The sequence below is a fragment of the Schizosaccharomyces octosporus genome, assembly GCF_000150505.1.
Source record: "Schizosaccharomyces octosporus yFS286 unplaced genomic scaffold supercont6.3, whole genome shotgun sequence".
In the NCBI taxonomy this organism is placed as follows: domain Eukaryota; kingdom Fungi; phylum Ascomycota; class Schizosaccharomycetes; order Schizosaccharomycetales; family Schizosaccharomycetaceae; genus Schizosaccharomyces; species Schizosaccharomyces octosporus.
Window position 1 is genome coordinate 2,641,695 of NW_013185621.1, and position 22,864 is coordinate 2,664,558.

At 37.0% G+C, this 22,864-nt stretch overlaps 12 protein-coding genes and 2 non-coding genes across 14 annotated transcripts; 10 read left to right on the top strand and 4 right to left on the bottom strand.

The window, feature by feature from the left end:
- The first annotated feature begins 59 nt into the window (after positions 1-59).
- Positions 60-2,217, top strand: SOCG_01734 (pyruvyl transferase Pvg1). The gene has a single exon (XM_013164687.1). The coding sequence runs from the start codon at positions 347-349 to the stop codon at positions 1,562-1,564; it is 1,218 nt and encodes a 405-aa protein (XP_013020141.1). The 5' UTR covers positions 60-346; the 3' UTR covers positions 1,565-2,217.
- Positions 2,183-3,556, top strand: SOCG_01735 (nicotinamide N-methyltransferase Nnt1). Its single transcript, XM_013164688.1, has 2 exons — positions 2,183-2,383; positions 2,469-3,556. The coding sequence occupies exons 1-2, from the start codon at positions 2,271-2,273 to the stop codon at positions 3,118-3,120; spliced, it is 765 nt and encodes a 254-aa protein (XP_013020142.1). The 5' UTR covers positions 2,183-2,270; the 3' UTR covers positions 3,121-3,556.
- Positions 3,496-6,233, top strand: SOCG_01736 (esterase/lipase). Its single transcript, XM_013164689.1, has 2 exons — positions 3,496-3,879; positions 4,232-6,233. Exon 2 carries the CDS (start codon positions 4,263-4,265, stop codon positions 5,379-5,381), a length of 1,119 nt encoding a protein of 372 aa, XP_013020143.1. The 5' UTR covers positions 3,496-3,879; positions 4,232-4,262; the 3' UTR covers positions 5,382-6,233.
- A 197-nt stretch (positions 6,234-6,430) lies between these two features.
- On the top strand, positions 6,431-8,146 carry SOCG_01737 (DNA replication protein Cdc24; the record flags this gene model as incomplete). The annotated part of the gene is made up of 6 exons (XM_013164690.1): positions 6,431-6,522; positions 6,567-6,651; positions 6,694-6,721; positions 6,785-6,984; positions 7,036-7,696; positions 7,740-8,146. The coding sequence occupies 6 exons, from the start codon at positions 6,431-6,433 to the stop codon at positions 8,144-8,146; spliced, it is 1,473 nt and encodes a 490-aa protein (XP_013020144.1).
- Positions 8,147-8,402: 256 nt separating this feature from the next.
- Positions 8,403-9,823, bottom strand: SOCG_01738 (nuclear envelope protein Brr6/Brl1; the record flags this gene model as incomplete). Its single annotated transcript, XM_013164691.1, has 2 exons — positions 9,377-9,823; positions 8,403-9,296 (listed from the first exon to the last, which is right to left on the bottom strand). Exon 2 carries the CDS (start codon positions 9,288-9,290, stop codon positions 8,403-8,405), a length of 888 nt encoding a protein of 295 aa, XP_013020145.1. The 5' UTR covers positions 9,291-9,296; positions 9,377-9,823.
- Positions 9,824-10,030: 207 nt separating this feature from the next.
- Positions 10,031-10,811, top strand: SOCG_01739 (uncharacterized protein; the record flags this gene model as incomplete). The annotated part of the gene is made up of 2 exons (XM_013164692.1): positions 10,031-10,356; positions 10,412-10,811. 2 exons carry the CDS (start codon positions 10,031-10,033, stop codon positions 10,809-10,811), a joined length of 726 nt encoding a protein of 241 aa, XP_013020146.1.
- A 135-nt stretch (positions 10,812-10,946) lies between these two features.
- SOCG_01740 (U3 snoRNP-associated protein Cic1/Utp30 family protein) lies at positions 10,947-12,461 on the bottom strand. The gene is made up of 2 exons (XM_013164693.1): positions 12,350-12,461; positions 10,947-12,234 (listed from the first exon to the last, which is right to left on the bottom strand). The coding sequence occupies exons 1-2, from the start codon at positions 12,383-12,385 to the stop codon at positions 11,074-11,076; spliced, it is 1,197 nt and encodes a 398-aa protein (XP_013020147.1). The 5' UTR covers positions 12,386-12,461; the 3' UTR covers positions 10,947-11,073.
- A 434-nt stretch (positions 12,462-12,895) lies between these two features.
- SOCG_01741 (MutS protein 3) lies at positions 12,896-15,978 on the bottom strand (the record flags this gene model as incomplete). The annotated part of the gene is made up of 2 exons (XM_013164694.1): positions 12,896-14,434; positions 14,479-15,978. The coding sequence occupies 2 exons, from the start codon at positions 15,976-15,978 to the stop codon at positions 12,896-12,898; spliced, it is 3,039 nt and encodes a 1,012-aa protein (XP_013020148.1).
- Positions 15,979-16,199: 221 nt separating this feature from the next.
- Positions 16,200-16,626, top strand: SOCG_01742 (diphthamide biosynthesis protein Dph3; the record flags this gene model as incomplete). The annotated part of the gene is made up of 3 exons (XM_013164695.1): positions 16,200-16,311; positions 16,364-16,425; positions 16,489-16,626. The coding sequence occupies 3 exons, from the start codon at positions 16,200-16,202 to the stop codon at positions 16,624-16,626; spliced, it is 312 nt and encodes a 103-aa protein (XP_013020149.1).
- A 706-nt stretch (positions 16,627-17,332) lies between these two features.
- Positions 17,333-17,471, top strand: SOCG_01743 (60S ribosomal protein L41; the record flags this gene model as incomplete). Its single annotated transcript, XM_013164696.1, has 2 exons — positions 17,333-17,403; positions 17,465-17,471. 2 exons carry the CDS (start codon positions 17,333-17,335, stop codon positions 17,469-17,471), a joined length of 78 nt encoding a protein of 25 aa, XP_013020150.1.
- Positions 17,472-17,874: 403 nt separating this feature from the next.
- Positions 17,875-17,946, top strand: SOCG_16427. Its single transcript has one exon. It is a non-coding gene; the product is annotated as a tRNA-Gln (tRNA).
- Positions 17,947-18,138: 192 nt separating this feature from the next.
- Positions 18,139-18,210, top strand: SOCG_16428. The gene has a single exon. It is a non-coding gene; the product is annotated as a tRNA-Val (tRNA).
- A 155-nt stretch (positions 18,211-18,365) lies between these two features.
- On the bottom strand, positions 18,366-19,967 carry SOCG_01744 (ribosome biogenesis protein Ltv1). Its single transcript, XM_013164697.1, has 2 exons — positions 19,825-19,967; positions 18,366-19,669 (listed from the first exon to the last, which is right to left on the bottom strand). The coding sequence occupies exons 1-2, from the start codon at positions 19,825-19,827 to the stop codon at positions 18,506-18,508; spliced, it is 1,167 nt and encodes a 388-aa protein (XP_013020151.1). The 5' UTR covers positions 19,828-19,967; the 3' UTR covers positions 18,366-18,505.
- Positions 19,968-20,567: 600 nt separating this feature from the next.
- SOCG_01745 (GTP binding protein) lies at positions 20,568-22,757 on the top strand. Its single transcript, XM_013164698.1, has 2 exons — positions 20,568-20,660; positions 20,754-22,757. The coding sequence occupies exons 1-2, from the start codon at positions 20,658-20,660 to the stop codon at positions 22,584-22,586; spliced, it is 1,836 nt and encodes a 611-aa protein (XP_013020152.1). The 5' UTR covers positions 20,568-20,657; the 3' UTR covers positions 22,587-22,757.
- Positions 22,758-22,864: the final 107 nt, after the last annotated feature.

The following is a 22,864-nucleotide window of genomic DNA, read 5'->3' on the forward strand; positions in this document are numbered from 1 at the left end:
AAAATTCCAAGTACCGATATCTGATCTGACCTCCGCACATAATTTTTCTTGGAAATACTCCTTTAAAGTGTGGACTTTTTAAACCAGTTTTTTCTTTATAAATAAGAATTTACCAAATTCTTTTTCTTCCCTATTGAAGTTCGCTTGTAACTCCGCTCCACGACTCTAGAAAACCTTTTTACGCTGGAGGAAACGGCTGTTCCATTTCGTAGACTGATTTTATCTTTTTATGGGATTTCCTTGACTCTTCTTTAGTTTAGACAGCCTCTTTTTCATCTAACGTTCGTCCTCTCCCCTCTGTTCAACTGTGTCATTGAGCGAATTGCTATATCTATTTCAACCTGCTATGAGTATGCCTGTTACAATCAACATTCGGTACAAATACATTTTACTCGTAACATTGGCAACCGTCTCTGTATTGTTGTTCTTTTATGGCCTCACACGAACAGATATGCAGACGCTAAAAAATCCAGCAAGTCTTAGTGTGCCCAAAGTTCACGACCTTGATCAAAATAGAAAATCACTTTTCAAAAAAGCACCTGTCAAAAACAGTCTAAAATGTGAATCGACCATTTCTTTCCAAAAAAACGTTCTCTTCACTTATTACAAGCATTCCTTCGAGGGTGTCAAAAAGGTAGCGCTCATTGGATTTCCCGATCACCCAAACAAAGGCGACAGTGCTATTTATATTGCCGAACGTAAGCTTTTAGAGGTCCTTGACATTCAAGTTGTCTATATTTGCTCAAGCCAATCCGATTACAGTGCTTCTTCCCTCAAAGCCATTGTCCAAGAATCTTCTCCAGAAGAGTTTGCTTTTGCTTTTCATGGTGGAGGCAATTTTGGAGACTTATATCCCGATCACCAGCAACTTCGTGAAAACGTGATTCACGATTTCCCTAACGGCCGCTTTGTCTCTTTTCCCCAGTCGATTTGGTATAACGATGAAACAGCCTTACAACAGACTGCAAATCTCTATGCCGAGCATTCTCAAATTCAACTTGCCTTCCGTGATCGTCAAAGCTATCTCACCGGCGTGAATGGTTTTGGTGAAAACAACGAAATCCTTCTCACTCCCGATATTGTCTTTTTCATGGGCACGCTTTCGGATATTCGAGAAACAACCCCCATCAAATCTGATGTCTTAATCCTAGCTCGTCTCGATCATGAGGGCGGTCAGCAACACTCCTCCGAGTCCTTGTATCACGAGGGTTTGACTTCCGGCAACGTCACTTACTCTGTCGAGGACTGGCTTAGTTGGGATCCAGAAGAAGCAACGAATTCAGATGCTACCTTTGATACAAAAGGGGAATCACGCTTCCTGTCTGGTGCACACTTCCTGGCCTCTCACAAAGCCGTTATCACTGATCGTCTCCACGCACACATCCTTTCCACATTGATGGGTATTCCTCACATTGTCGTCGAAGATTCAAATATGAAAAAAATCACAAACTACCACAATACTTGGCTTCGTGGTTGTACTTCCGATGGTGTAAGCGTCATCGTCGATTCTCCTGAAAAAGCCATCAAGATTTTAATGGATTGGAAAAAACAACAGTACATCTAAAACAAGAGAATTTTCATTTACTTTCCACATTTGAACTTTTCTTTCTTTCTTTCTTTCTTTTTTTTTTTTTTTTTGTTCTGCAAAGTTCTTTCCCGGCGTTTCTTTTTGAAATTCCTCAGGTCCTGCCAATTCGAAAAATTCGTCCCCTGATATGTCATCTACTCCATATTCTCTACATATGCTTTTCTTTCTTTCTCTCTTTTTTGGAAAAATACAGTTTCTTCCAATTAATGAAACCTTCCCATGCTGAACCCCCTTCTTCCTATGTATTTTTTTTTCACACATGCGCCTGAAGCAATTGCTCGTGACGCTTCCGTCAATATTTATTTCATTGCTTCATTGCAATCCCAGATGCATCTTAGTCAATGATTGAATTGTTCCACTCATTGTTTTATAGCGCTCATTTTCGCTATCGTCAATGTTGAATATAATAAAAATAAGAAAACAAAACAAAAAAAAAAAGTCCTTCACGTAACAGTGGATCTATGTGCCGTGACGAAAACACCAAACATATAGTTTTAGGCTACGAATCTAAACAAATTTATTAATACATTTTCTCTTCTTTACTTTAGTTACCAGCGTACGCGTAGACTTGCTTTTAATGATAATAATGATACCTTTTTCCAACAGTCCCTTAGTCTCAACATTACAAACGTGTGATCCATTTCAAATTTGTTAATTTCGGCGGGAATCTATTTTTTTGAAAATGACAGAATTAGATTTTGAAGGGTTTAATATGTTTGAAGAGCCAGAAAACTTTCGCCCTTCTACTCCTCCTCCTAAAACAGTTCTTCATGAACGAAAGATTTGTCCTTCTGGGTATGTTTTGTTAGCCTGTCCTTGGTTTATCTTTTCTTTTAATTTATGAGTTTCACGTCTTTTATAACTAACTTTTGTTTAATAGACCAAAAGAAGTCGAACTACAACTTGTAGGATCCCATTCGTTATGGGCACACTACTTATGGAACAGTGGTATCGTGCTCTCAAATTTCATCGATGCTCATCCGGAAGTCGTTCAAGGAAAATTTGTTTTGGAATTTGGAGCAGGTGCTGGACTACCCTCAGTTATTTCTGCGTTTAATGGTGCCAAACATGTTGTGTGCTCAGATTATCCAGACCTTCCTCTTATACAAAATCTTGATCAAAATATGAAACGATATCAGGAAATTAAAGAGAAAACATCTGCCGTGGGTTATTTATGGGGATCCGATGTTCAAGATCTGCGAAATTATGCTGGCCTTTCAGAGGGTCAATATTTTGACGTGTTATTACTATCAGATTTGGTGTTCAACCATACTGAACAAACAAAACTTGTTCGTTCTTGCAAAGCAGCTATGGGTGATAATAAGCATGCCATTGCCTACGTGTTTTTCACTCATCATCGCCCTCATTTCGCTGACAAGGACTTGATCTTTTTCGATATTGCAAAAGAAAATGGGTTCGAGGTAGAACATATAGTAGAGGAAAAAAGAGATCCAATGTTTGAGAATGATCCTGGTGCTCGTGAAGTTCGTGCTACTGTTCATGGTTATACAATGCGTTTGCTTAACGAGTAAGTGCAAAAACATGTGTATGCTTAATAAGTCGAGGACTTTCGTTCAAGAAATTTATTAAACCGTTGAGGACTCCTCAATTGCGGATTAGGTCACTAGGCATGACTAAGACGTACAATGCTCATAAACAGTGCGTTTTCGATAAAAGTAGCTCTGTCATATCTAAGATGATACTACAGACTTTGGGTTCCGGGTTTTATTTATTTTTCCACTCTATTTAGTCTTACTTTACTGTTTGCTTTTCTTTTTTTGGTCCTCTGTTTGAATAAAATTTGAGTTGTGGAGTACGTTCATTAATGATTCTTGTTTTAATATAATCTAGTAAAACAACAGTTGCTTTGATTCCTATCTTTTAGTTTCAAAGACATATTCCATTCTCTAGAATTCGTTATGAATTCGCACTCTACTCTCTACTCACTTTAAAAGATGCTGAGTCGGATTTTCTTCATAGAAATTAACTGAATTCGTCATCTATTTATTGTAAAAACATTAGAAGACTCAAAAACATTCTTTCATCTTGGAAAGTCATAATTTTTTGGCAGAATGTGTCAGCGATCGTTCTTCAAAACTATTGAATGCTAGGTAGCACTTATTAAAGCCGTTTACTTTCATTTATAATTCTATGATACATGCTTAAATCCAATGTTTTTTTTTTTTAGTTTTCGGCTGATTTTTCATATAAACGAACCATTTCCCCAGTGTTGTTCATGCACCCACACTCTTCTTATATCTTTTTTACTAAAGTTTGTTGAAACGCTTTTGGTAAGTATTTTTTTTTTGAATAAAAAAACGTTATTTAAAGTCGCTTTTATTTAAAATTCTATGAAAACTTTGTAGTAAGCTGCTGGTACTCAAATTGTGAATATCAACTTGATGATGATAATCATATGCGCCTTTCAGGAAATTTAAGCAGTGTACTGAAGAATTTCGATTTCTACTTTTTATCCAAATTGGATGAGGGGAATTGCAAGTCTCAGTGACACGATGGTTACGGTGCAGGGGTCTTGAGAGTTGACATTTTTCTCAATACTTTTAATCAGTGACTTTAATATCGTTTTCTAATTATACCATGCATTTGGACTTAATTACATTGTATTAACTAGTTATGCTTTAGTTAGCGGATACAAAGTTAAGTTCTCGATAGAATGGGACTCATTGTTACTATTTATACTCTTTGGGTCGCAATTTCTTCTTTGTTTATTGTCTCAGCATTTCAGGTAGATATTCGCAACTTTCTTTTCAAGTTCATCCCAAAAATATATCCGGGTGTTTCAAAGTACAATGTTGCTTCCGTATTAGCATTTGTTTCTGAAAAGTCACTGGAATTTGCTAGTGTCAAGTTCCTGGTAATGCTTGCGATAGACAAATTAGGAGCCTTTTCTTCTCCTATCTATGGTAAAGTGTTTATTTTGGACATGTTTGGCTTAGGTTCTTTGCTTTCTCTGATCGTTGCAAATGTTATTGGAGCATATCATCTAGACGATGTGAAAGAAAAGCTTTCCTCTTCTAGGGATGTTTCAAACAAAAGTTGTTCTTCTCTGAAAAAGCATATCGGTCGACTTTCAGTCAATGTACGTACTGGATCCATCCTGCGTTTTCCTTATATTTCATACCTTCCTAATTGGCTGCTCGCGAAAAACAATGCGGAAAGATTGGTTTACAAAAGTCATCTGCTTTTGAATATCTTTACTCCTGATGATAAATCTACAAATCATCCAGTAGTATTGTGGGTTTGCGGCCGTAACAAGGCTGAGTCTGTAATTATACCGTACCTCGCCTCTCTTGGTTTTGTTGTTGTCGTCCCCAATTATGCACAACCTCCTAAATATTCCACTGCTGAATCCGTTTTGTTTGTAAAACTGTGTGTAGAGTGGATATCGGAATGTATCTACTGTTTCAATGGTGATGCCAATCAGATATATTCTGTTGGCGAAGACACTGGTGCTGCAGTGATTATGGAATGTCTTTCGAAGGAGTTACCTGCTAATACGATACACGGTTTGTTCGCCCTCGCACCTAGGCATAACCGAGATCTACAGTGGTCTATCAAACAATCTATCCCTACGTTCACTTTGGTTCCTGGAGTTCAAGAGGACAATCCTGAAGGTGATGCTAAGCAAGCTGACCCCAATTTACACAAATTTATGAGCGTTTCTGGTGCCGTTCCTTATTATTATAAGTTTAGTTCTCCCAGAACGCTTGCAACTGGTGACTTGATTGCTGAATGGCTTAATCATATAAATACTTCGAAAAAGGTGAACTAACATCTCCAAGTGAACGGGTTAACGAAGTTATCTGAGCAAATCATGAGAACTGGGTAATGACAATTCACTTTTTTACGTTCGCAATTTTTTCCTTTTTTGCTTCTCCCTAATCACTTACAAACTACAAACTCTTTCAAGTATTGACTTCCTGATTTGCGAGCTACTGGATAAAGCTTTCAAGTTGGAAGATATAACCCAAGTGTATCTAACAGAAGCTGAGCAACTCAATGTATCCAGCATGAAATATCATATTGCGAGGCTAAACGATGTATTTTCTATTAACCGAAAGCTCGTTTTCTGAAGGTTGTCTGTAACCACATGAATGATTTGTTGTTCAGTGATACATCTTGCTTTTTTTGAAGGCATTATTAGGTGTTGTCAGAACAGTCCTGATGTTAAACTTGCTAAACTTATTTTCGGAATTGGGACCCCTGAAGAAAACTGAAATATCTTAAATGCCTATTTGGCTTAGAAGACTAGGCTCGGTGAAGATTGCCTCACATCTTCCTATGAAGTTTCTCCATGATTATCCATGAAAATAATTAACATAGATCATGAAATGGGAAACAAGAAAAGCCATTGTCCAACTGTCATTATTTTGGGTAATTGGTGTAGATTCTCCTTGGGCTTTCACTAACCTCTCTCATGATACATTGACCTATATATGAATTAATAATGCCTGGATTAGCTGAACTACTTCCGTTCGAACTTATGTTAAACTACCCAGTCAATTTGTTATATTCATATGACGATTTGTCTTCAGGGTTTTGATGAAAATAATTTATGAATTATCAATAATGTATGATTACTCACTTTTCCTTTGTTATAATGAATTTATTTGTTCCAAACTTATGTCTTTTCTCATTTTCGTATTTCTTGTAAACAATATGTAGTTAAATTATACTATCTTTCTTTGTGTAGAGTACTAAAAGGTTCCTCATACTTCATCTTGTAGTGAATTCTCAAGATGCAAACAAAAGCAAGCACTTATTCATGAACCTCAATGTTCTCTTTGTAGTTTCATGTTCGTGACATAAACCAAGAAAAGGATGGATTTTGAAAATTTAATTAAAGAAATACAACAGAAGCTGGAAAAAAACATCGTGAACCATGGGAATAGTGTATCCATAGAAGAGAGTTGGTAAATAGCTTGGCTGTCACTTCTTAATACTAATTTACTCAAAGGATTATAAACAATGTTTTCAGATTGTTTGAAGAATACCCCTCAGGCATTACATGGGCTATCTTACTAAATGAGCTTGAATTAACAGTATGTAAAGGTCTTATAATAAAAGTACTAATGTGCTATTAGTGCACCGAAAGACTTTATCATGAGGATCGTACGTATTCTAAGAGAAGATGTAGACTACAGAGACATTTGCTAACCTTTCTTTGCTTCCTAGGATTTTCTACTCTAGAGTCTGTCAAAGATTCTGAATCCGACGTCCAGTTTGAAAATAGTTTTGAGCTAGAGTGCATTGACTACTATTACCATCCTCTTCCTACTTTACAATTAAAGGATAGAAGGCAAAATACATGTGATTTAATGCTGCACTCGTCTTACTACTTGTTATTCCATAGTCCGTTTGATATACTGAAACACGTATGAAAAGAAAAAGTCAGTAACATGAGTGCTAATCATAAATCAACTTAGTCTTTCGTTCGTTTTTCGAGGGCAAATTTATACCCAAAATGGTTTTTGAAAAAGAAATTGCAATTCTTACCAACTACTTATTTCCTACCAACGCTTGGTGCTGATACATTCTTTTCATTGATGCGAGCAGCTCTGGAAACGAAGGATCATGGGGCTTTTTTGATTCTAAACAAAAGTCTAGACGAGCAAAATAGAACCGGAGTACAGTCGATTTTTCTTCGACCAGTCAAAGCATCTTTTGAAACAAATAAAGACCTACTTGATGATTCTTCGGATCCAATTATTTTAGAGTTTAGTGGGAATTTTGTTGATTTCCCTAACATGTTGGATTGCGGACAGTATTTAATTGTCCCGTATTGGAACACATTTTGGGAAAAGACAACGCAATGGCAGGAAGGTATGATTGCAATCATGTCTTCCATAGAGAATTCTGGACAAAGCAATAATGATGAGCATGTTTGGATAACCGGTCGTGTTGTGTCGATTTCCCCCGACATCATAAGCCTTGATTGTTCTAATGGATTAAAAGAAGTTAAATTTACAACAGAAAAATTGCTTCATAACATTGTACCTGGGGAACAAATCGTTGCAACTTCATTAAAACAGGATCCCGATAGCAAAGAAAAATACACGGTTTCTTCTTACACGAATCTTCTATCAAGTGAGTATACGAGAGAAAATTAAAGCATACTAACCCTTCCTAGTTTCGCAGCTGAACTGTCCGTTGAATTCAAATTTCTTAAGGAATGATTTGAAAAGATTTAAAAACTTACGTCCACATACTCAAGGTCATATCAAAGTTTTACCTCTTCAGCTTGACGTCTTTTTAAATTCTTCATCGATCGTAGAATCAACAAGCAATGATCGCCATTTATCTTTTCAGATACTTTTGAGGGACCAGTTTAATGACAAGATTTCTGCCTCTTTACATCCAAGGGGTACGGAATATCAACAGACAGATGTTGTTTGTTTTTTGAATTCCAGTGAACAAGATAATGGCCAACATATTCGAACAATCAACCTTGCGGATTTGTACCCTTCCGAAGTTTGGTGCGATGTGTACGTGAGTCACGACAATATTATTAGCATACAGAAACTTTCATTTGTTTAACGACTCTTTTATTGTAAAAAAGGTTTTTATAGGTGGGATAATTAAAGCTTGATAAAAAACACCAGGAAATGGATATTCATTAATGAAAATCTTGAATAATCATAATAAACGATAGGAAGAGTTATCACTGTCTATTAGTAGGATAAAAAAAAACAATGATACATTATATGTACCGTCAGACCCAATAAAGACTATATCAAAATGGACAATAAACCATAACAAAACAAAATGTTAGGAAAGAGAGGTAAAGTACTTTTTATCTTCCATTATCAGACTGTAGCTCCAGCAGTTTCTGGTTTCCATTTGAGTGAGGTTCTTGTCCCAACAGATGGTTACTAGGTATCATCGCCGGAATTGCACTAGTGGCATAGGTTGGCAGATTTTGATTGTGCTTTGCTCTAAAAAGGCTGAAAGCGTAGTTGGAAGCAATCAAGCTTCCAAAAACAAGCAATAGAGAAAAAATCATGGTCTTATAGGATATATGGTTCACAAACGTATCTATGATTTCGGCCAAAATTTTGGCTACTAGTCTTGTATTGCTAGTTTTTCTCAAAATACAAACCCGCAAATCATCGCATACCTTACTGATTGCTGAGCTTGGACTATCGCAGTCGTATTTGTTATAGTCTCTCTGACATTCCATTGCTTTATATGCAAGAAGCGCTCGTTCGGTACTTATATTGTTTCGTATATCACCTTGCATAGTAAATACCAACGAAAATAAAAAATAAAGAACAATTGAAACTATACAAACATTAAACAGAAGCTGTAAGTACCCGCTCACTACGACGGGAATGTCACGATGCACATGTACCCAATTTACAGAATGACTTGCATCTGCGTGTTCTTTCCGGATGAGTTGGGAAGAATTACTGGATTTTCTTCTCAAGGGTTTTTCTATATTTTCTTTTCCATGTATCAGCAATGGATTCTTAGGTTTCCGTAGCTTCCTTTTTGACATGGTTTTTTTTAAAGGCTTCTTCTCTTCTGGAGACATAGATATATCCATAAGTTCGTTTGAATTGTCCATTTTTAATGTTCGTTCGTTCGAGTTGATTTCTGTTTTCTGTCGTAATGGTATAAAACCGGCTACATTTTCTGATCCTGCGTCCGGCATGGGAATATCCTCAGTATATGCATCCATTTTAAACTAATAAAGAACCGTTAGATTTTCTTCTCACATTGATCATAAAACCAACAAAAAAACTAGACTCAATTCCTATTACTTACAGGTTATCACGAATTTTCTTCCAAGTATATAACACCTAAAGAGAAATAAAATAAAATCCTATTCTAGGATATTACTTTCTCTTATAAACCTGGGAAACAAAAAGAAACATGTAATCTACGCAAAAGAGAATGGAATATGGTTTCGCATAAACTTGAGGATGGAGGACGAAACAAGGCATCTACAAGTTGGGTATACTTCATGGTAAAACGCATACTAAAGATTTAAAACAGCTTAAAAAGACAGATTTTACTTTTAACTTAAGGTAGAAGAGCTAACGTGTTTGATGACTAGTATGTGTTTTGTTCGTTTGGACCCCGATAAATAACTGAAGAAAAAAAACAACAGATGTGGGTTTTTCCTAAATCAAATCCGAAAGATATCTGTAATAAAGAGGAGATACATCATCTTTGTGAAGAAGAATTGGCTACATTGAAGCTTAAAATCTACCTTGAAAGTACACGATATTTTATATTTAGTCTGCAGAACGGATGCCGACATGAATGTCTTTGTTTATGGTTAAAATATAAACAAATTATCAGTTTATGTTTCCAGAAGTTCGCTAGCAGATATTAAATGTAAACAATGACTGTTTACATTTACAACGCAACATTATATACAACGCTTAACTGACAACCAAAAAGGAACTTACTAAAATGCTTTTAATAGAGGTATTGAGATCTATCTCATTGCTGCTTTACTTAGTGGTCCTACCAGGTAGAGCTCTTTGTAGCAAAGGGGATTTTTGGAGAACCAAAGTAGAGCTTGAAGAGGCTGAAAGAGTTAACGAAGAAAACAAGTACCGCATTTCGGCTTTTTGGTCTCTAGTAACGAAAATGGAAGATCGTTCTCTGAGTGGTTTAGACGGTCGGTACATTATTGTGGACGATGATAAACTTTACTTGGCACCTCTGTCAAAAGCGTCTGAAAAGATGGTATTCAGGTTCAATTTGCACCATCGAGGATTCCTCGAACTCAAAAGGTAAGGACAAGGGATTTTATTTAACTTGGTCGGATTTGGATTACTGATATGTTAGTGGAAATCGTGCCTATGTCCCAGAAAAATATGGGCCTCTGATTTATCATCCAGACCATTGGACAAACGGTTTTTCCATTGATGTGCAAAAGGAAAATCAAGTTTCTTCTTATACTCCATTTGTGCTCCAATATCTTAACTCTCCATGGTTTTCAGCATGTAAAGTAAATCACGGAACATGGCAGGTATTCGTTGGGAAAATGCATGAATGGAACGATGGACTCTGCTACCCAATGCAATTGATTATGAAGCGAGAAGATACGTGGTTACGCTTCAGTTTTAGTCACCGTAAGAATCCTCTGGATTGGACTCTCGTTCAGGAGTATACATATTGGCCAGATGGTTTGCCAGGGACAGGCTCTGAATCTGCGAAAAGTGACATCTTTGGGACCAAATTATAAGTGTATCTCCGCCTTTAGTACCAACTGAAAATGATGACTCTACAAAGTTTTCATACTTGCATGTTCACAAATAGAACAACCTCTACCAACAACCGCTCTACAAATATGAATTTTATAAATCAAAGAATAGTGGTACTTTATTAACGTTCCTTCTAACGACATCCGTAGTAAAAACCCAAAATATAATTATTTGTACATACATACAAGCCTGATCGAATTTCACTGCAAATTTTCAATTACCTGAAATTCCCCAAAAATCCAATTATTTTTTTCCCTTAGCCTTTTGCTTACCAGCCTTCTTTTTCCCATTATTTGTAGTTGTTTGCGCGGAACTTTGTGCAGGTTGAGTGGAGGGAGCAGCTGACGGCTCATTCTTTTTTGATGGCTGCTTACCAGGATTATTTTTCTTTGAAGCATTCTCTTTTCGTTCTGGTAAAGCCTTTTGCTTCTGAGGAGGCACTTGAGTGGACTTCTCAACAGAAGTCTTTTTCTTAGGAGAGGTGTTTTTACCCTCTCCTTGATCATTTTTGGCAGTCCTCTCTTCTTGTTTTGTTTCAGAAGTCTTAATCTCATTCGTTTTGGCCTTCTTGTTAGGAGAAGCTGTCGACTTAGTCTCTTCAGCGGGTTTTCTCTTGGAGGATTCTACTTCCTTACTTGAAGCACGAAGCTTCGTAACTTCTTCTTCCAAATTGGGGTTATTCCACAAAGGAACAGCCATGCTTTGAGTAGTCTTGACATGAATACTTGATATACCCTTGCCGCCGTTGGGGACAACCTTCTTTTCACACAAGTACCTCACAATGGATTCAATGTTCTCGGCAAGTTCTTGAGAAGTATTGGCAGTATGACCACAACGGATCATAAAGCTGCTGCAAGGTGAAGCACGGAAATATGTAGCATTATAAGCAGAAACAACTTGTTTCTTCAATTGGTCAGCATTGTCACTACTGATACGAACGGGAATAGGTGCCTTTGTTTTGGAGTAGAAGGTCTTGCCCAATACCTTAGGCAACATAGAAATGACACGGTCATCAGCCAAGAAAAGATCGAATTGATCACGAAGCTGTCTTTTTTGTTCAAATGATTTCCACTTAGCTTTCAATTTACTAATTCCAATGACACGAGTCACAACACCCGACATGCCCGCTTCGCTGACCAAATCTTTATAAGTTCTTTGGGGATCCTTTACAATCAAGCAAGCCTCATAAGAAGAAGGGATGATTGAATGCTTCAAGGGAATTTTGAAAGGTATCAATTTTCTATTATTCGTAATGAACTTTAAGGTAGACAACTGCAACCAAACTGTAGAGGTGGTATCTTCCTCATCCTCCAACAAGTTTGACTTGTTGGCTTCGGAATTGCCTTTGTTTTCTTCACCTTTTTTCTTTTCGTAGTCCAAAAGGGCAGAGCATATTTTTTCTGCCTATAATTGCTGTTAGTACGACCTATCAATCAAAAAAAAATTTGCCCAAAATTTTCTTATGTGAATCATCATTAGACATAGACGCTGTTTTAACAAAAACATATTATACACATACAGGAACTTCTTCTCCTAAAAGCTGTTGAAGAGACATCTTTTTTATTTTTTCACCCAAAATGCCCGAGGTTGGTGGTTTGCACAGTACAGGGCAGAGTCCCCCCAAGAAGGACTGCCGCTTGAATTAGAGTGGTCCGAAATTTTAGGATACCAAATTTATAAAGAATGAATAAAGCCAATTGTAAATGAACACATATTATATAAATTTATTAACTTGGATGTAACTTTCGGAGACTTGCAAATTGACTTTCAATTGGTACGATGAACAGACATTTAGTAAGTATATAGAATGAGAAAAGAAATACTAGATATTCGCTATTATTGTTTCATACTAAGAGATTTGAATGGAAAGGCGACTATTCATTAAAAGTGCAGTATGTAATGCATGCCATAAATTACTGCTTTGGTAAAGCAGTCAGCAAAATTAAATAAATATATTGTCTTCTTTTAATCCTTAAACACTCCCCAAAAAAGATACCCATATTAAGTACAGACATTAACAACATGTAACTCATCCAGTTTACTGAAGAACCTAACAGTAGAACGATCAAAAGCCTTCAGCCATTTCAATAAACTCATTGGTTTCCAAAGCTGAAAAACAGGATATCAATTCTTCAAAAGTCGATTCTGACAGCTTCGCATTTTGGATAATTTTTTTTAATTTTAGTAATGTGCGGGTTTTCCTGAGGCGCCATTGATCTCTTTCATGTTCTTCACTCATTTCTTCTGCTCGATAAATAATGGAAATTGGTATTCCTGCCATTCTAGCAACATTCAATCCATAGCTTCTGGAAGCAATACCGGGGACTAGCTTATACAGAAACGATATACTTTGAGAATTTTGATCGCTTCCTCCTAATTTCACATAACCCATGTGATAACTACGAAGTCGCTGCTTAAACTGCTTTTCCAAAACACTCAGGCCAGGATAATGAGTGACAAATAGCAGGTATGGACGTACGTAATAAATCAAATAATATAATACTGCATAGGAAATTGCTTCTCCATCAATAGTGCTCGTTCCTCTTCCAAGCTCGTCAAAGATCACGAGAGATTTATCCGTAGCTTTGTTTAAAATTTCATTTGTCTCATACATTTCGACCATGAAAGTTGACATATTTAAAACTATATTATCGGTAGATCCTAATCTTACAAGAATAGAATCAAATAAAGGTAAACGGGCACTCTTAGCAGGGACAAAGCATCCGCATTGTGCCATCAAGGACGTCAAAGCAAGCTGCTTCACTACCGAGGTCTTACCTCCCATATTTGGTCCAGTAATAAGCAATGTTTGTATACCTTCAGCATTGAGACTAATATCATTTGGTACATATGGTTCATCGGTCAATAACTCAATCATAGGGTGTCTACTTTCTTCCACGTAGAGATCGTTGGTTGTCAACTGGGGTCGAACATAACCAGTTTGTGAAGAGACACAAGCAAAAGAATGTAAGCAATCCAGTGAGGCAACCGCTACAGTAACCCTTCTTAATTCATTATAATACCCAGATATCTTCTTCAAAAAAGATATATAGATTTCTTCACATGATATAGCTAAAGCTTCCTTATGTTGAGCCAACTCAAGCATAAGAGCTTGTACTTTTGGTGTGTGATAGCGAATTAAGCTTCTAGTAGCGCTTATCCTTACCCAGTCTTCTGGTATGTTTTTACAGCCTCTAGATAGCTCAATACAAAACTTTATGTTTCCCCAAGTTGTATAACCTAGTTCTTGATAGTTGAGGTAATTCCGGAGTTCCTGCAGGTGAACACTTAGTTCTGTCTCAACCATCACTATACCCATCTTGTGTTCACGAATTTTGAAGATGGACTGAGAATCTTCAGAAGAAGAGTCTCCAATGGAATCAAAGTCATCAACATTCTGAAACATTTCTAACTTATTGTTTTCCGCGGCTTTCTCATGATTAAATAAAGACAAAAAATGGTCAATAGGAGACAATATTGACGGCAGCTGCTTTATCAGAGAGCGCAACAAAAAGGATTGAAAAGAATCGTTAGGATCAGACGGAAATGCAGTAGACACTCTGTAAAACCCTTTCAATATGTAAAGTAATTCTGAAGGTGTACACTAAAATAATTAATAAATAAACAATATTACAATATAAAACGTACCCTTTGATAGTATATTCTTGCAAGACCTTTCTCTAAATCAGGCAATCGGTGTAAAAGTTTGCGTAAAAACTGTGTATTCTCATTGAATCCAGAAGAGAGTTCTTCAACAGCATCAAGTCTATTGGTGATTTCATTTTCAGATAGCAATGGAGCTTTGATCCACTGTTGTAGCAAACGCTGTCCAAATCTGGTGTATGTGTGATCTAATACCCAAAACAAGCTTCCAGTTGAAGAGTGATCAGTTTGATTTGCAAAAACTTCCAAACCGTCTAGGGTTTGCTTACTCAAAATCATCGAAGAAAAGTGACTGAACGGTTGATAAAAATCAGACATTGTTAATATTTTTTCCAAAGAGAACTCGGTCAAATAGGAGATTGTCATTTCTAAACAAACCATAGACAACGTTGGCAAAGACTTTATCCTTTCTAAATGTAAATCCACGATGACTTGTTCATAATCGTAAAAATTTGATGAAAAAAAATTGCACACATTTTCTAGAGATAATTTTGGGGTATGCTGGTCGACATATTGAATGCAAACCTTTCTCCCGATTAATTGCTCTGTAGTGATATAATGATTTAGCAAAGCAATAGACTCTGAAGAAAGTTGGTCGGAAAAGATGATCTCGCATGGTTGAAGATGTGAAAGCCTTGTTTGTAAGTTGCTTCTTAATATGTCATCTTCAAATTGGTCGTATATGAAAGTTCCAGACGACAGTTGAGTACATAGAAAGCCTATTTGGACCTTTCCTGAGGGAATTTTCTTAGAAATGGAGCTTTCGGAAATGCATAGGATTTGCTGGGATTCTTGAAGAGAGCCGTTTAGTCGATGATCATACCGAGAAGTACTTTCACGAATAAGGGTGCCTTTAGTATACATGCCAACTACATCACGCTGAAAAAGTGTATTTCGAGTATTACCAGTCGATTTGAATACCGCTGTTTCCGTCTGCTTGGCTACGGCAACTTTAAGGCCAGCATTTATTAAACGCTCCAAATGAAAATCTATACGGTAAGAAGGGATACTGGCATTAAGAAAATTATGTTCATAATAGCAACCAATGCCAAGAGTCTTTGACACAATTTTTGCATCTTCATCGAAAAAGCGATATTTGTAACCTACTTCGATAGCCAAGATACAGTTTTTATATTTCTTTCTCAACTCGATATATTGTCGTTCCAATGGCGTATAAATATCCTTTTCCTTGGGTTCTGAAGAACTTCTGCTTCGAGGGCGCTTCCTGTTCGTTTTTGGAAAATGAACATTACTCTCTTCTTGTTCTAGGACGTTATGTTTCTGAAGCTTTATTAAAGGTACTTCTTCATCAATTTCGTCGTCCTCTTCGCCTTTAAAACCATTAACAACATTTGGGTGAATTTCTGCTAAACTTTCATTTTCTGATGAAGAGTTGTCATCAGCAATGATGCTTTCCCAATCAATTCTTGGTTTCGAGGAAAAGGGTCTCTCTTCATTTAGACTGTTGGAGTCTTGGCATTGCATTCCTTTTCGGTGTTAATCAAGAAATCAGATATAAATATAAAGAAAAGATTTATGGATCGAAGTTCAGCGGGCATAAAGCAGTAGAGAATGTTTCGATCAAGACATTCGCAAAAAAAGCAACGTTTTTGATGACAAAAACTCTATACGTAACAGGGTATTATATTAAAAATGTTCTTAGTTTTAATTAAACCTTTAATCCTCATGCCGCCGGAAGATAGCGGATGGATATGTTTTGCCTCTGGGATGAGTTGAACGTTCCATCTACCAACATCTACAAGGAGGGCGAGAAAATGTCATTTTACGACGAAATTGAGTTAGAAGACTTTACTTTTGGTAAGTACATAGAATAAAAAATGCAATTGACGGATCTTGGCTAACAAAATAGACGCTGATTTCAATTTGTATACATTTCCTTGTCCTTGTGGAGATCGCTTCGAAATCAGTTTGGTAAGTCTTTCTATACAGTGTAAAAAAAAAATAACAAAATAAAATTAACGAACTAATGAATAGGATGATCTTCGTTCGGGAGAAGATGTCGCTCGTTGTCCTAGCTGTAGCTTGATTGTTCGCGTTATTTACGATGAAGACGACTTTCTTGAAGTAGAAGAAGATGAAAATCCATCTGCTCCTGTCATCATTGCTGCTTAACTGTGATTTCAATGGTTGTCTTCCTTACAATAAATACAAATTTTCTTTAATTACGGGATCATCATAGAGAAGTTTTGCTTTAAGACAACATTTCTCTGATTCCCCTTGCCACTGCGAAAAAGCGAACAAGAGGAGAATATGGTTTCTGTACAGTGGAAAAAAAACGAATCTAAGTGATTAGTTCGTAAAAAAAATCCTTTAAAGATAAATGGATTCTAAAATGATGGCCATGTATGTTGGCTAAATTACTACCAGTCTTAACCAAGCTTCCAACATTGACTTGTTTTTTTTTGTTTGTTTGTGTGGGATCTTGGGAGTTTTAAGAATCCGCTTGGGCAAGCCCTTGCGTATAGATATGGTCTTTTTGGTATACGTATATTTCGTGGATTTCTAGCTATGAGGTTGACGAGAAGCGTTCAAACTTGGTAGATTCTGTATATTAATATTGATAATACTGTTTTTTTTTGTTATATTTTTTCCTCATTCAGTATTGCTACAGTACTCATCGTACTATTTGAGAGCGCCTCTGCATTTTGAATTTCGAAAACCAAAGAACAATGTCTTTTTAACGATTAAAAACTTACATCATTAAATTCATTATCGCAGTATAACACGAATACATATCACAAGAAAGTTGCACCAAAAAAACAGTCACAGTATCATATATTAGAATAAACAATGTGCTAATTGTTTCACCACCACCAACATGCGTGATAAGTGGAGAAAGAAACGCGTGAGACGCCTGAAACGTAGAAGAAGAAAAATGAGAGCTAGATCGTAAGTATTTTTTTAATCTAGATATTTCAAAATTGGATTTAGTAACTAACTGGTTGTCTAGTAAATAATCGGATCGCTCTGCTGACTCCGTGATGTCAAAAGAATAAACGCTCTGTGTCTTTTGCTTAACAATACGGTGAAGAACAGAATGGTGTTGTCTTTTAACTTCTCAATAAATTGTTTTTCATGATTGAATCCAGTGTCGAATATAGTAGTATTTTGTAGCAAATAGGGAGTTGATTGTCTTGGGTATAGCAAAAACTGTAGATTGCTGCGCTTAGGAGTAGCGAAAGGCTGAGAAGCTATGAAGATTCCTTAGTGTGTAAGAACATTGGAACCTCATAAAGTCGCATCCGTTAAATTGGTTCTTAAAGTCCTCAGTGAGAAGGCAAAATAGCTCTAATGTCCTTTTAAAAGTTATTAGTAAATCTGTACATCTAGTAGTCAACTCCTACACAGCTAATCAGCAATGGTTGTATGGTGTAGCGGCTAGCACATGAGATTTTGATTCTCGAGATCTGGGTTCGACTCCCAGTACGACCTTCAGCTTCCTACTTTTTTGCAACACACAGCTCCCTCTGCAGGAGCCCAATATTCTTTTTATACTTTTCCTACATTAAACTCTTTTGATATGCACCGAAACACATACGTTACATTCCTGTCAAAATTTTACGAATTTACCTGAACCAGTTTATTATAGTATATAAGACCTAAATTGACGAAGTAGTCAAGTTCAGTTCCATGTTCTAGTGGTATGATTTCTGCTTCACACGCAGAAGGTCCCGGGTTCGATCCCCGGTGGGACTAACTTTTTTGAACTTTTGAAATTTTGGTACATTCAATCAAGCATGCACTTTCTAGCAAGAAAACAAACCTTTAAAGGAACAAAGTGATTAAACATTTAAGCTAGGAGCAGAAAAGGCCCTGCTATTACACGTTACTTATACGAAAATTCAAAAGTTTTCCTTTTAAAATGAATACACTTGGAAACAGTATGAAAATTAGCTTCCCATAAATTAGTTTTCTATATTATTACATCCAAAAAAAAAGTAAAACCACAAATACCCTAAAATAAAAAAAAAAAAAGAACGTCAACCTCTTTTTAGATGCGAGCGCGACTCAATTGTCGACGAACATTATCAAGTTCATCCAAAGACGCCTTCTTTTTCGATTTCGACATGCGTGATGGGGCCTTCTTTCGGCCCATGTTGGAACCATAAGACAACAAAAAGTCATCCAAAACATTATTGAATTGGTTGTCGTTTATCAAGTCATTTACATCTTTTTGTTCAGGATCAAGGAGCTCGCTCTCGTGCTGCATTGGCACATACTCTTCTTCAATTTTGTCGAAACGGTCATCCAAGAAAGACAACCCTTCATTGCGGAACAAAGCAGAACTTGACATGGAGCCGGAAGATTGTGCCGTCTTGGCCTTTCTTCTTGGCTTGGACTTTTGAGTAGAAACAAGCTCGGGAACTTCATCCCGTTCTTCCTCTTCGTCCTCATCTGAGAAAGTACCATCACTACTAGCTGCTTGCGGTTGTTTCTTTTGCTCAAGCTTAAACTTTTCAAATTCAACTTCCCATTCGGACTTTCCGGCTGCGAGAGCAGCTTGTTCGTCGTACTCATGCTCCTCTTCCTTTTCTGGTGGCTGTTGATAAAATTCGTCCTCATCAACCTTTCCACTAGTGATTAAGTTGTTAAACTCATCATCCAAATTTACCTCACCATCGGTTTCTTCTTCATTTTCCATATCGGAATGCTCCAACAACTCCAGCACTTCCCGCAAGCGTGGGTCCATATCTGGCTGAAATCCTGCAATAGCATCCGGTACACTTTGCTGGTTTTGATAGCTTGCTTTAATTTCTTCTTTGGAAGGGAGTACTTCTTCAGGTAAAAAGGAAGGTTCTTCCTCTTTAATGACAACTTCATCCTTTTTCTTTTGGCCACTTCCCTTCGCAGCTGGTGCTGCAACCCATGTTGCATTTTCATTTCCCATACCACGCAAATGTTGCATGTAATCATACTCTGTATCATCAAAGAAAATACCATAAGCAGCTGCCTCTCCTTCGTTTGAACGTACAGCGCCACCGTATTCTGCATCCAAATCTTGACGATTCAACTGGCGTCCAGTCTTCTTTAGCGCATCTGAAGGCACCAACACACGTTCTGTTGCTTCCTCATTATAATATTCTGGATCTCTTTGAGAACGATGGACCAAGTGAAAGGTCTGAGCCTTGCTTTTATCCACAAATTTTTTGCGACCCTATAACGTGAACAGGTTAGTACATATTCCTTGTAAACCCATCATTGAATAATTGTTGTTTTATTTCCATTAATAGCTTGACAGATCTTGCTTAAAACCAAATTTTTCTTCAAACATATATATATGGCTAACAACCAATCTCTTCCATTCCTTACCATTCTTTTCTACCACAATCCAAAGTTCTAACAATCTAGCCTTCAATTCTTATTTAAACACGAAACTGAAGGTGTCAACGTTGTAAAATTTGCAAAATACAGGGTTTTTGCAAAAGTACACTTCTCCACGCGTCCAAAATGAGTACTAACCAATCTTGATTTAAGGTAGTCGAATTTCATCGCTAACTGGATTAACGAATGATTGGTTTCTTTGTTAATAAATAAATAAGTAATTAAAATGAAAAATCAATAAATTCCCTCTTTCAGATTATTAATGCAAGTCATGAAGCTCCAAACCTATTTTATTCAAGATATAAAAATATGGAGTCTAACGTAGTTTTCTTTATTCGGTAGTGGATGCACTTGCGAAATAATCATTAATAAGTTGCGTGTAAGCACTGAAAAAAGTGAAACATGCCAAAGTTCCGTTCGATGTATAAAAGAAAGTAAATTATTTATTTAAAAATAATTATACAGAAACTAGCTTTGTTAAGCATTATACTCTTTTGACATTTATTTATGAGCTACGTATGCAATATTACTATAACAAAAAATACAAAATATTATAATAAAGACAAGGTAGCAAGGTTTAAACATAATAATTTAAAGTCGCTAAATGATATATCGAAACACAGCGGACTTCACTATGCTGCGTGACTGTTCTTCCACTTCGTTATTCAGCAATTGCTCAATACCTAATGGGAGGTCTTAGGTATACAGTGAAACTACCAAACTGCAAAAGTCGCTTTTGTCGTGAAAATTCGACATAGCTGGCAGTTTTTGAAGGATATTTAACACATATTCCTGTAAAAAACTGATTTGAATTGTCCAAAATGGTATGAATTTTGCGAAGAGAGATTGAAATTTAGCTGCACATCGAGTGGATTTGATCGTTCTGTTGGAATTGTATAGAAAACTAACGTAGCTAGGTGATGCCAAAATCGAAAAACACCATTGGCCTCGGAAGAGCCATTCAAGCGGACTTTGCAAAGTCTCGTAAGAACAGAAAAGGTGGATTGAAGCATACTACGGATTTGGACCCAAGAGCAAAAAAGCCAGCCTTGCGATCTGTAACTCAAGAAAGTAATCTCGATGAGTTTTTGAATACTGCTGAATTGGGAGAAGTAGATTTTGTGGCCGAAAAGCAAAATGTGAAAGTAATTCAAAATCCTGAGCAAAACCCCTTTTTGCCAACCGTGGAAGAAGCCAAGAATTCAAGAAAACGCCAAGAGCAAAACAAGGATCGTCTTACGATTCCCCGTCGTCCTCGTTGGAACGAATCTACCACCCCCGAAGAGCTTGATAGAATGGAAAAAGATTCATTGTTGGATTGGCGACGTAACTTGGCTCAATTACAAGAAGTAGAAGGGTTCGTCGTTACTCCCTTCGAGCGTAACATTCAGATTTGGAGACAATTATGGCGTGTCATTGAACGTTCTGATGTGGTTGTTCAGATTGTTGATGCTAGAAATCCTTTGTTTTTCCGTTCCGCAAATTTGGAATACTACGTTAAGGAGGTCGATCCTAAGAAAAAGAACTTTTTGTTGGTCAACAAGGCTGATATGCTCACTGCTGAACAAAGAAAGTACTGGGCTGCTTACTTTAATGAGCACAATATCTCCTATCTCTTTTTCTCTGCTCGTCTTGCTGCCGAATCAATTATGGAAGAAGCTGAAGGAGTTGTAGATGATGTTCCTGAAAGTCTAAAGGCTTCTGAAACCCATACTGAGGACCATCGCATTGCTACTTTGGATACTCTGTTGGGAATTTTTGAAACTTATGCAAATAACTATGCGAAGGACAATGGAAAATTAACTTTTGGACTTGTTGGTTATCCGAACGTTGGTAAATCATCCACTATCAATGCTTTGGTTGGCCATAAAACTGTTTCGGTCTCTTCTACACCCGGTAAAACCAAGCACTTTCAAACCATTAATCTGACTGACAAGGTAACCTTGTTAGATTGCCCAGGTTTAGTATTCCCCTCTTTTGCTACTACACAAGCAGATTTGGTTGTGGATGGTGTTTTACCTATTGACCAAATGCGTGAGCATACTGGTCCGTCCGCCATGTTGGCTAACAGAATTCCCAAAGAAGTGCTGGAGAAAATTTATACCATTAATATCCGCACCCGTCCCAAAGAAGAGGGTGGATCCGGTGTACCTTCAGCTGAAGAGGTGTTGTTCCCATATGCTAGATCTCGTGGTTATATGAGAGCACACCATGGTACGCCTGATGACTCGAGAGCAGCAAGGATCTTGCTTAAGGATTACGTGAACGGTAAATTAATCTATGTTCACCCACCACCTAACTATCCTGACTCCGATATGCAATTCAACAGAGAACATCATCTCCATTATCTTTCTTCGGTTGATGAAGACGTTAACCGAAAGCTTCAAAATGCTAGCCTTGCAGATAAGTTGGCTCTTCGTGAAAGTGAAGAAATTGACAAGGAATATTTTTCAGAAAATCCTCATGTTCGCTCATTCGTGCGTGGAACTGCTGCTTCTAACATTCAAGGCCCTGAATACAAAGGGAGAAACACGACTCAGGCTTTTCAACGTCGTTTGAACGATGATGGCACTCCAAAATATCCAATGAACGCTCAAGGAAAACCATTGTCACGTCGCAAAGCTCGTCAAATTAGTTCTTTGGAAATAGGAGTATCTCCCGACGCTGTCCTGGCTGCTTCTTCCAAAAAGCACAACAAGAAAAACAAGCGCACAAAGCAACGTAGTGGTAGGGTGTTAGATGATTTTTAAATCAGTGTTAGGATTCAGCTTTTTAATTTTTTGGTTTTTTTTGGCATGTCTGTTTAATGATATTATTGGGTAAATAAGGATTTTTCGGTTGTTCCTAAACATGTTGTTTAAAATGTAGATATATATAATATGTTAATAAAAAATAAATGTCCTATGGATATTGGCATTCACATACTCTTTGCTTAGCTTAGTATGACTATGGATACAAGGTACTTTTACTCTTTCTTTATAATAATGCTATAATAAAATATAAACAAAGGTAGGTACTCTACGGATTT